The 12,631-nt window shown below is 41.5% G+C and overlaps 1 protein-coding gene and 1 long non-coding RNA gene across 4 annotated transcripts in view; one reads left to right on the top strand and one right to left on the bottom strand.

Annotated features, from left to right (window-relative positions):
- The window catches only part of LOC125963586 (uncharacterized), a 125,401-nt gene that overhangs the window by 41,265 nt on the left and 71,505 nt on the right, over positions 1 to 12,631 (bottom strand). The gene's annotated exons all lie outside the window — the stretch shown is intronic.
- DHRS7 (dehydrogenase/reductase 7) overlaps positions 10,323 to 12,631 on the top strand; it is a 36,279-nt gene continuing 33,970 nt past the window's right edge. For 2 of the 3 annotated variants that reach the window (XR_007475734.1, XM_033404665.2), the window contains exon 1: positions 10,323 to 10,688. Coding sequence is in view for 2 of the 3 variants with exons in the window: in XM_033404665.2 (XP_033260556.1) it covers positions 10,556 to 10,688 (133 nt within the window). In the remaining variant the exon portion in view is untranslated. The remainder of the gene's footprint in view (positions 10,689 to 12,631) is intronic. The other variant, XM_004279290.3, reaches the window with a different exon arrangement.

Genomic DNA, 12,631 nt, shown 5'->3' with positions numbered 1-12,631 from the left:
CAATGTTGATTCTTCCAATCCAAGAACATGGTATATCTCTCCATCTGTCTGTATCGTCTTTAATTTCTTTCATCAGTGTTTTATAGTGTTCTGCAAACAAGTCTTTTGTCTCCTTAGGTGGGTTTATTCCTAGCTATTTTATTCTTTTTGTTGCAGTGGTAAATGGGAGTGTTTCCTTAATTTCTCTTTCAGATTTTTCATTGTTATTGTATAAGAATTCAAGCAATTTCTGTGCATTAACTTTTTATCCTGCTACTTTACCAAATTCACTGATTAGCTCTAGTAGCTTTCTGGTAGCATCTTTAGGATTCTCCATGTATAGGATCATGTCATCTGCAAACAGTGACAGCTTTACTTCTTCTTTTCTGATTTGGATTAGTTTTATTTCTTTTGCTTCTCTGATTGCTGTGGCTAAACCTTCCAAAACTATGTTCATTGAGAACGATGTTGGCTGTGGGTTTGTCATATATGGCCTTTATTATGTTGAGGTAAGTTCCCTCTCCGCCTTCTTTCTGAAGAGTTTTTATCATAAATCGGTGTTGAATTTTTCAAAAGCTTTTTCTGCATCTATTGAGATGATCATATGGTTTTCATCCTTCAATTTGTTAATATGGTGTATAACGTTGATTGATTTGTGTATACTGAAGAATCCTTATATTCCTGGGATAAACCTCACTTGATCATGGTGTGTGATCCTTTTAATGTACTGTTGGATTCCGGTTGCTAGTATTTTGTTGAGGATTTTTGCATCTGTGTTCATCAGTGATATTGGCCTGTAGTTTTCTTTTTTTGTGACATCTTTGTCTGGTTTTGGTATCAAGGTGATGGTGGCCTCTTAGAATGAGTTCGGGAGTGTTCCTCCCTCTGCTATATTTTGGAAGAGTTTGAGAAGGATAGGTGTTGGCTCTTCTCTAAATATTTGATAGAATTTGTCTGTGAAGCCATCTGGTCCTGGGCTTTTGTTTGTTGGAAGAGTTTTAATCACAGTTTCAATTTCAGTGCTTGTGATTGGTCTGTTTATATTTTCTATTCCTTCCTGGTTCAGTCTCAGAAGGTTGTGCTTTTCTAAGAACTTGTCCATTTCTTCCAGGTTGTCCACTTTATTGGCATATAGTTGCTTGTAGTAATCTCTCATGATCCTTTGTATTTCTTGACTGTCAGTTGTTACTTCTCCTTTTTCATTTCCAATTCTATTGATTTGAGTCTTCTCCCTTTTTTTCTTGATGAGTCTGGCTACTGGTTTATCAATTTTGTTTATCTTCTCAAAGAACCAGATTTCAGTTTTATTGATCTTTGCTATTGTTTCCTTCATTTCTTTTTCATTTATTTCTGATCTGATCTTTATGATTTCTTTCCTTCTGCTAACTGGGGATTTTTGTTCTTCTTTCTCTAACTGCTTTAGGTGTAAGGTTAGGTTGTTTATTTGAGATGTTTCTTGTTTCTTGAGGTAGGATTGTATTGCTATAAACTTCCCTCCTAGAACTGCTTTCACTGCATCCCATAGGTTTTGGGTCATTGTGTTTTCATTGTCATTTGTTTCTAGGTATTTTTTGATTTCCTGTTTGATTTCTTCAGTTTAAATTTGAAGTGTTTCTTTTTTTAAAAATTAATTAATTATTTTAATTTTTGGCTGATTTGGGTCTTCTTTGCTGTGTGCAGGCTTTCTCTAGTTGTGGCAAGTGGGGGCTACTCTTCGTTGCGGTGCGCGGGCTTCTCATTGTGGTGGCTTCTCTTGTTGTGAAGCACGGGCTCTAGGCACGCGGGCTTCAGCAGTTGTGGCTTGCGGGCTCTAGAGTGCAGGCTCAGTAGTAGTGGCGCACGGGCTTAGTTGCTCCACGGCATGTGGGATCTTCCCAGACCAGGGCTCGAACCCATGTCTCCTGCATTGGCAGGCGGATTCTTAAACACTGTGCCACCAGGGAAGCCCTAAAGTGAGTTTCTTATAGATAACATTTAACTGGGTATTGTTTTTTGATCTACTCTGACAATCTGTGCCTTTTAATTTTTGTTTTTAGACCACTGACATTCAAAGTGCTTATTGATATAATTGGACTAATATCCACCGTATTTGTTATTGTTTATTGCTCTATTTATTGCCGTTGTTCTTTGTTCCTAATTTTGTCTTCCACACTTTTTCTGCCTTTTGTGGTTTTTAACTGAGTATTTTATGAGTCTATTTTCTCTCTGTGATGGTTAATTTTATGTGGTAATTTGAGTGGGCTAAAGGGATGCCCAGATAGCTGATAAAACATTATTTCTGAGTGTGTCTGTAAGGGTGTTTCTGGGAGACTGCATTTGAATAAGTAGACTGAGTAAAGAAGATCACCCTCACCAATACAGGTGGGCATCATCCAATCTGTTGAAGGCCTGAATGGAACAAAAAAGCAGAGGAAGGGTGTATTTGCTCTCTGCTTGAGCTGGAACATCCATCTTCTCCAGATCTCAGATATCAGTGCTTTTGGGCATTTGGACTTGGATGGGGACTTATACCACCGGCTCTTCTGGTTTTCAGGCCTCTGGCTAAGACTGAATTACACCATTGGCTTTCATGGTTCTCCAGTTGGCAGATGGCAGATCATGGGACTTCTCAGTCTCCATGATTGCATGAACCAATTCCCATAATAAATTTCCTCACACACACACACACACACACACACACACACACACACACACACACACACACATCTTATTGGCTCTGTTTCTCTGAAGAACTGCCTAATACGCTCTCCTGTATTAGCATATAAATTATATTTCTTTTTTGTTAACTTTTTAAAGTAGTTGCCCTAGAATTTGCAATATACATTTATAATTAATCCAAGTCTACTTTCAAATAACACTACTTTAGAGCAAGCAAGTTATAACAAAATATTCCTACTTTAAAATGATTATAGATTCATAGGAAGTTGAAAAAATGAAACAGAGAGAGGTTCTGTTTACCCTTTACCCCGTTTTCTCCATTATGTAAAATGGTAACATTCTCTATAATTTCAGAACAATGATAGAGCCAGCAAATTGATATTGGCACAATCCACAGAACTTATTCAGATTTTGCCAGCTTTACGTGGGTGCGCGTGCGCGCTCAGGCATGCATGTTTAATTTTACACAATTTTACCACAAGTGTAGATTTGAGTAACCAGCACCACTGACTAAATGATTTACTGAGATATGTAAAAGGAAGTTTGAAATGAGGCATTCAATGAGAGAGACAGGGAAACAGAGAGAGGGAACCATATGGTGAACTTTTCATGTTTAAGAGACTCAAGATAATCTTGAAATCAGCTAATCTAAAGAAATGCAATGATATGCAGAACAACATGTGGCCAGCAGTGCAGTGAGATGTTCCTATTGAGGAATCCCATGAGATTATCAAAGAGAAGGAAGCAACTTCTATAAGAGATGCAAGACCCTTCAGGTAAGATGTTGTCTGCCTGCAGAATATCAGGATACTAAACAGTAACCCGAATGCTTGTACATGCAGTATGGCCCAGGAGATGCACAGGGTATGGAGGAATCCTTCCCTTAAGCAGGGGATAGACCACGAAGCCTCTCTCCACCATGGCCAGGATGCAGTATTTCTGGACAGGCACTGTGGGCATTTTGGGCCAGACAATTCTTTATTGGGTATGTCTTTACACGCTGCACAGATATTTAGCTCACCTGGCCCTTGGCCACCAGGCACTATGAAAACAAAGCACGTCCAACAGATTTCCAAAAGTACCCAGGGGTTGTAAACATGTCTGCAAGCAAAAGCCACAAACCCTTCTTGTTCTTGAGGGAGAATATTCTCTCTCCAGACTTCCTCAGTCTCTGTTTCCATGCACAGGCTCTTTCTTTTTTCTTCCCCCAGATACTGCCAATCTTGGAGGATCTGGATTTTCTAAGTTATTTTTAATATATGCTTTTATTATGGAAGGTGACAATTTTCTTATACACCACTGCTTACATCTTGGCTGATCTACTTTGATTGGTCCTGAGCCCATACATCAAAAGTGACCATTACTAAAAGGAGGGAAGGTGGGGTATCATTCTATCACAGCTGGAATTAAAAACTAAGGTTACAGATTATACAAAAGCCCTTGCTTGGGACTTTATTCAAAGCATTTTAATGACACTAGGAGAAGTTTGAATTATTAAATTCTAGGAACTCTCATTCTAATAATCAACTTGAGCTGAGAGCTTCATGGAGGTTTAACTTTCAAAGAAAGGAGAATTTAATTCAATTTGGGGCTTACCGTTTGTTATATTTACACTAAGCTAAATATTGCAGACCCTTCAAAAGAAACATTAGCTTTGCTACTTTATTTCAAGGAGCTTAAAGTTTCATTGAAGCAATAATATATTAGCCCTAAACATAATTAGAGATATCAGAAATAGTTCCAATCAGAAGTAATTGTAAAAAGAGGTAAGACTAGGGAGGAGGTGATATTGCTCCAGACAGCCAGAAAAAACTTTCTAGAGAAGGATGGGAGTGGGCAGGGGTTGGTGGAGGTTTGCAACGGGATTGGAAAGAGACAAAGAAGAGCCGTTTAAGGAAATTTAATTATTGCAAGCAACATTCTTCAAAAACTTTTGAAGATGAAAGAAAAGGAAGTTTCATAACTGGAAAATAAAACATTGAGGAAGGAAGCCGCTATCTCACTTTCATGACTGTTATAAAGTTATATTTGGCTTCTGCCAAAGAACAGCCTTAGATGTCAGAGCATACAAGGTATTGCAGGAGTTAGAATGGAAGTTCTGTTGCATCAATGCCTAGAACATTCTCCATCTGACTATATATTGTCATCAACTATGACCTCATTTCTCTGCATGCTACCTGGGCCCCCATGAGGCTTGTGGATTGAAACACTTTTGCTTTTAAATGCTTACGAATAAGAAAGTTGCTGCTGTTGATGCTTGTCTAACATATGTAGGTGTTTAGGAGGAAGCAATTAAATGCTTTGAAGCATATTTCTAGTGGAAATTAATCAAGAATAGTATCTTAATGTTTTGTGAATTAGAGTGGTGTTTTGATTACTTTCTGTTTTCACTGTATTGTGAAATTTAGGATGTGAATCATGGCTTAGGTAGGGGGATGATTTAGCACCAAACTAGGATTTATTTGCCAAAATGGATACTTTTGATGAGAGTAAGTTTGTGTGTTTGTAGAATCATGTTGTAAGGTGCTGAAATATATTGGGTTGGCCAAAAAGTTCCTTCAGTTTTTAAGTAAAAATAAAAGACACATTTTTCATTTTCACCAGGAACTTTACTGAACAACATATTCACTCTTTTGTTCCACTACCTTCTACCATTTTTCAGGCAACTTCATCATAATTCCATCTTCCCCAAACTTTTTATCTTTCTGAGCAAAGAACTGTTCCAGGTGCCTTTTACAGTATTCCAGGGAATTGAAAGTTTTTCCATTAGGAGAATTTCGTAAAGACTGAAATAAATGGAAATCTGAAGGTGTAACATCTGGTGAATACGTTGGATGAATCAGAACTTCCCAGCCAAGCTCTAACAGTTTTTGCCTGGTCATCAAAGAAACATGCAGTCTTGCGTTATCCTGATGGAAGATTATGCGTTTTCTGTTGACTAATTCTGGATGCTTTTCATTGAGTGCTGCTTTCAGTTGGTCTAACTGGGAGCAGTACTTGGTTGAATTAATCATTCGGTTTTCTGGAAGGCGCTCATAATAGTGGACTCCCTTCCAATCCCACCATATACACAACATCACTTTCTTTGGATCAAGACTGGCCTTTGGTGTGGTTGGTGGTGGTTAATTCAGCCTGCCCCATGATCTCTTCCGTTCCACATTATTGTACAGTATCCACTTTTCATTGCCCATCACATTTTTTTTGAAAAAAAACAGAACGTTTTCGTAATGTTTAAATAGAGAATTGCATGCAGAAATACGGACAAGAAGGTTTTTTACTTAACTTATGTGGAACCCAAATATCAAAGCGATGAACATAACCAAGCTGGTGCAAATGGTTTTCAATGCTTGATTTGGATATTTTGAGTATGTCGGCTATCTCCCGCGTGGTATAATGTTGACTGTTCTCAATTAATGTCTTGATTTGATCGTATCAACTTCAACTGCTCTACCCGACTGTGGAGCATCAACCAACGAGAAACCTCCAGCACGAAACTTCACAAACCACCTTTGACATGTTTGATCAGTCACAGCACCTTCTCCATACACTGCACAAATCTTTTTTTGCGTTTCAGTTGCGTTTTTACCTTTCTTGAAATAATAAAGCATAATATGCTGAAAATGTTGTTTTTCTTCCATCTTCAATATTAAAATGGCTACACAAAAATTCACCAATTGATGTTTTTTTAAAAATGCACACTGATATGACAGCTGTCACAATACAATCTAACAAAATTATTTCGAATGAAGTTAAAGACAACTAAGCGCTGCTAGAGTCATCTTACAAAAAAAAACCAAACAAACCTTTTGGCCAACCCAATAGTATATGGTTTCAGTCTTTTTTCTCTAATTGTGAAAGGCCCCTGTCCTAACTGAGGAACCACTGCCTTGGCTCGTGGGGACTTAAGTGATGGCCACACTCATCAGTGCTATCCTGACCTCATAAAAATATACTGAGACGTGAGGAAAGGAGAAGCCACTGCTCTTTCCAAATGGGAATGGCATAGGGTCTGAAGTGACAATGATTCTCTCCTTGTCTCTTGGCAATTGTTTAAGTTGCTCTGTTCATAGAGGAAATAATGTAGCTTATGTTTGAATAAGTTTTTTAAAAAATTGGAAATGGAATGGAAAAAATGGAATGTTATATTTCAGTGGTTAAAATTTGTCAGCTCATGAATGGACTGATTCAGGAGAGGCCAGATTTCCACTGCTCTGCCTCTTATGCCCCACTGGCCTCAGAAGAGTCCCTTCATTTGTTCATCTGTCTTTCATTTGCTTTGAGCACTTTGGCTCCAAGTTTTAAGGTAAATTCTGTGCAAAATGGGAAGAGGCAACCCTAATGGACACTATTTATGAAAAGAATTTGCTGAGTATCTTCACCAGAGGCGGCAGATCTGAAGCTGGATTTTTCTCACTGGTAAATAGAACAAATGGGGACATTTTATATTGCAAAGATGTTAGTTATAATAGTTATTTTTTCTGATGATAGTAACTAAATCTTTAGACATATACTTGAATTCCAAAATGAATTATGCCTCTATTCAGGTAAAATAAAATTTCTGATGTGGAAATTTATACATTAATTTGTTGTTTTCATTTTCCAATGCAAGAACTGCTGGTGAGGTGAAATGACTGTGCGGTTTTATTATAGCTTGTGTACTAGTTAGGGTTCTCCATAGAAACAGAACCAATAGGAGATACACACACACACACACACACACACACACACACACACACACACACACACACCTATACCTATACATATACAGAGAGAGAGAGAGATGTATTTTAAGGAGCTGACTCACACAATTGTGGCGGCCAGCAAGTCTGAAATGTGCAGGGCAGGCCTGCAGGCTGGAGACTCAGGGAAGAGCTGACATTGCAACCCAAGTTCAAAGGCAGTCTGGAGTCAGAATTCCCTCTTCTCGGGACCTCTGTCTTTTTTTTACCTAAGGCCTTTAACTAATTGGATGAGACCCACCCTATGGAGGCTGGTCTGCTTTACTCAAAGTCTACCGACTTAAATATTAATCATATCTAAAAAAATTACCTTCACAGCAACATCTAGACTAGTGTTTGACCAAAAACTGGGCACCATGGCCTAGCCAAGTCAACACATAAAATTAAGCATTATAGCTTGTTAATTAATAAATGTCCATAAGTTTACAACAAGTACATACCCTGGAATGAATGAGACATTCATACTGCACCAAATCATCTGATTAAAAGACAAAAACACAGGGATAGATTGGGAGTTTGGGACTGACATGTACACACTGCTATCTTTAAAATAAAATGCTTTTCCATTAAAAAAAAAAAAAGACAAAGACATATTTTTGAGACTTAGATGTTCAGAGCTCACATAGACCTCTTACTCACCAGGGATGGGCAGACCAAAAATCATATTCTTTGGGCCAGTTTTTCCCAGCCCTGGGCCTGCTTCCCAGCTCCCACTCCCATAACTGCCATCTGCAGACCTGTCCCCTTTCACACACACACCCCCACCACCACCACCCCCAGCTGGAGTTTGTGATGGAGAATAGAGTGTACCCATCCATGCGTATGGTCTGACTTGGGACATTAAGTCTAACTCAACCATTTCATTTTACAGAAGGAGAAAAAGGCTCAGAGGAAACTCTTGAAAAGAATTTGTTCACTGTAGTAGTATTGAAACCGAGCAGGACCCTGCGGGGCCCTCCCAGGTACAAAAGCGCTTCCATGTACAAAAGCGCTTCCATGTCCCGTTTCTTGTTTGTAGAAAAGCTGTAGTCTCTGAGGCCTCCCCTGAGTCGCAAAAGAGCAGGCTCAAGCAGTTCATGATTAGGACAACAGAGTCACAGAATCTTTAGTTCCTCCCTGAAGAACATAGATAACAGTGTCTGATGCACATTCCTGAATTGTTTTGCAAAATACTAAAACCACTACCATATGGAAAAAGCTAACTGCATGATGACTAGACTATAGCCATGACATAAGCTGCTCCATCTTACACAATTTGCAAGAACTGGCCTCAAGGAAATGGAGACAAATCGACCTGGAATTGAAGATTAACTGCACTTAAAACAATCAAGATGACACCGACCAGACCACCACATGACCAGTTTCAAGATGTTTGTCGGAGCTGACTGTGCTGTTCTGCACACTACTGAAACTTCTCCGTTTTTCCCTGTAAAACCCTTTCCCTCTAACTGACAAGTGGGAAATGGTTTGGGGGTTGCTAGTCCACCATCTCCCTAGGTTGCCGGCTTCCTGAATAAAGCATCTTTCTATTTTCAACAACCCTTGTCTCTTGGAACACTGAGCAAGAGCAGCTGAACCTGAGATCGGTTCCAGCTCCAGCTGGTAACTATTTTTAAGCACCTTATTTGAAAAGTCATTTGTCATAGGAAAACAAAACCCATATTGTAAAGGTGACAAGGCAATAAGGGTAACTCTTGAGCAATATTATTCCAAGTTGTGATGAGGATAAACTACCAGTCAGGGTCAAGGTTTAGCTAGGTAGGGCACATCTTCCTCCAGGAACCCAGAACAATATCACAACAATTTCTGATTCAACACAGTGTAAACATTCTTATGGCTTTCGGGTGTAAGAGAACTCTATAGGTGTAGAATATAGAGTTTATAAATAAAGCCCTCACCTTTCAGGTTGGAGTCTAAGAAATGATAATTATAATAGAAACAATAAATAATAATAATAATTAATTCTAATAACTACAAAAGAATGAATATAATTACTGCATATGAGCCACAGGCATTTTTCTCATTTAAATTACATATTCTTGGGCTTCCCTGGTGGCACAGTGGTTAAGAATCTGCCTGTCAATGCAGGGGACATGGGTTCGAGCCCTGGTCCGGGAGGATCCCACATGCGCGGAGCAACTAAGCCCGTGTGCCACAACTACTGAGCCTGCGCTCTAGAGCCCACGTGCCACAACTACTGAAGCCCGTGCGCCTAGAGCCTGTGCTCCTCAATAAGAGAAACCACCAGAATGAGAAGCCGGCGCACCACAACGAAGAGTAGCCCCCGCTCACCGCAACCAGAGAAAAGCCCGCGCGCAGCAAAGAAGGCCCAACGCAGCCAAAGATAAATAAATAAATTTGTTTTAAAAAATTACATATTCTTTGTGGGTACAGATAAGGAAAAAATTTACTCAGGGTCACTGAGGGCTCAGCTACCCGGACTCCAACTGAGTTGGCTCAAGTCCCCAGTCCGTGCTCCTAGCACTAGACTCAAGTTGCCCAACGTGCACTTTCTCATTCAGCAATGGGGCCAGGGTCACTTTTCAAGGTGCTTTCCAAATTTAGGTGGACACGGGGCCAGTCTTACTCAGCCACTGGGTTAATTCGGTGAGGGGGTGGGGGTGGCGTGGGGTGGAAACAAATTGACGGTTTGTTGGGTTCATCTAGTTAAAGAAAGAAAGATAAGAAGGGGGAGGAGGAGGTCGAATTCATAGGTTGGAATATTTGTGCTCCTCCTGAGCTTCGAAAACTATTTGCCCGCAAAACAACTGTAAAAGAATCGTTCTTGAGATTATAAATGCTGTAACTACCGTACCAACAGGAGTATCGCCAAGTGCTTAAGTCATCCACGCCGTCTGTTCCTACTGCAACCCCTTATTAGGAGCACAAGCAGGCAAAACCTGGGCAGCGATCGCCGGGCTGGGCGCTGGTCCGGCATTGCCCACGCCCAACGCGCGCAGCCGAGGGGCGGCTCCCGGCCGGCGGGGAGCCGGTCTGGGAGCACCTGACCACTCCTCCCTTCTGCCGGCTCTCTGGGCGGGCCCGGGCCGGGGGCGGGCGCGGCGGCGGCGGAGGCGGCGGCGCTGAGGCACGACCGCTGCCGCGCGGCTTAAGACTAGGGCGGTGGCTCTGTTGGTCTGTCGGCCTTCGTCCTACGTAGCAGGGCGCGCGCGGCCGCGATGAGCTGGAACCTGCTGCTCTGGCTGCTGGCGCTGTGCGCGCTGCTCGCTCTCGTGGTGCAGCTGCTACGCTTCCTGCGGGCCGACGGCGACCTGACCCTGCTGTGGGCCGAGTGGCAGGGGCGACGCCCAGGTGAGGACCCACAGTCGCCTTTCCGGAGTGGGAGGCCGGGCTTCGTGCCGTCCGATTTCCGCTGCCTTTGCGTCCCTCGCGAAGGGTGGCGTGGAGCTTCCGGGAAGCGAGGCTGCGTCTTTCCCCGGGGCTGCGGTTCGGGGAGGAAGGGTCCGGGGCCTTTTGTCTTCTGTCCTGGTCCATATGGACTTCCCTGGTTGCCAGCATAAGAGAGCATTGTGGGGTGCCCACAGATCTCAGAATTCTCAACCCCGCTCCCAGGGATTCAAATGCAGCGTGGGAGGACAATACTTTGAGAAAGTGCGTTCCTAAAGGAGACTCCTTTTGAGGCTACTTTGTGCGGTTGTTTATCTGCCATTTCTCACTCTACTCAGAGTAGCGAAATTAAATTTGAGGTAATCCAGAGTCACCCACATACCTGCTTACTCACTGGGATAAAAGTATAACCATAGAAAGAACTGGATTGGCGTTTTGCCTGGAGGAAGATCATTACTGGCATACTAAAAGGCGTTCTGCCTGTCTCACTTTTATCTTTGCCCTGCTTAATATTTGATGGTCGTTTACTAAACGCATTCTATGTGCTAAGCACTGGGCTAGGCCCTTTTCACACATGACAGGTCACCTTTTCAGTGACTCTTAAGCTTATTTTCCAGATAGGGAAACTAATGCTCAGAGAAATTCAATAGACTATCCAGAGCTAGGCTTTGGATCTGTAAGGGCCAGGGGGGAAGTGGGATTTCCCTGGACCTAGTTTCCTGTATGAAACTATCCAAATTATGTGAGGAGGTTTGCTTGGAAGTGATAACTAGTATGCTTTAAAAATGGAGCCAGGCATATACCCTGAGAAAACCATAATTCAAAAAGAGACATGTACCCCAATGTTCGTTGCAGCACTATTTACAATAGCCAGGAGGACATGGAAGCAACCTAAATGTCCATTGACAGATGAATGGATAAAGAAGATGTGGCACATATATACAATGGAATGTTACTCAGTCATAAAAAGGAACGAAAGTGAGTTATTTGTAATGAGGTGGATGGACCTAGAGTCTGTCATACAGGGTGAATGAAGTAAGTCAGAAAGAGAAAAACAAATACCGTATGCTAATGCACATATATGGAATCGAAATAAAAGGTAATGATGAACCTAGTGGCAGGGCAGGAATAGAGATGCAGATATAGAGAACGGACTGTAGGACACGGCGTGGCGGTGGGGAGGCGAGGCGGGGTTGGGAAGCTGGGACGAAGTGAGAGAGTAGCACTGACATATATACCTTACCAAATGTAAAATAGGTAGCTGGTGGGAAGCTGCTGCATAGCACAGGGAGATCAGCTCAATGTTTTGTGATGACCTAGAGGGGTGGGATAAGGAGGGTGGGAGGGAGGCTCAAGAGGGAGAGGATATGGGGATATATGTATACATATGGCTGATTCACTTTGTTGTACTGCAGAAACTAACACAACAGTGTAAAGCAATTATACTCCATTAAAACTGTTAAAAAAAAAAAACCCAAAAACTGGAGCCAGGGAGGGAAGAGGAGCCATATCACTTACACAGGGGTGAGAATTGGTTCTTGGGGACAGAAAAAATTCTTAGATGGTACAATGTTTTATGCCCCTCCAAAGCTCATCTCTACTCAACAAAATATTATTCCTTAGTAGTTCATTTTTCTTCTTGGGTTTTTTGGGGGTATAGCATGTGTAGGGCTGACATTGAGTTCATGGAAAATACATAACACATGTGCAAGATCAGGGCTACAGAACTATGGTAAATAGATGGCTGTGATTGGTAGACTTTCTCTTAGTCATTTGCTCCATCTCAACAGATGGAATGCATGTGCCTATTGGCTGCTTTGTGGATGTTTGTGTTTGATCCTCAGTGCTTTTGTGTTAAATTGGACTTTGAGAATTCCATAAAAATATCTTATATTTTATTATTCTAT

Source organism: Orcinus orca, chromosome 2, assembly GCF_937001465.1.
Source record: "Orcinus orca chromosome 2, mOrcOrc1.1, whole genome shotgun sequence".
NCBI lineage: Eukaryota > Metazoa > Chordata > Mammalia > Artiodactyla > Delphinidae > Orcinus > Orcinus orca.
The sequence above is the reverse complement of the archived record's forward strand: the minus strand, read 5'-3'. Positions and strand labels throughout refer to the sequence as shown.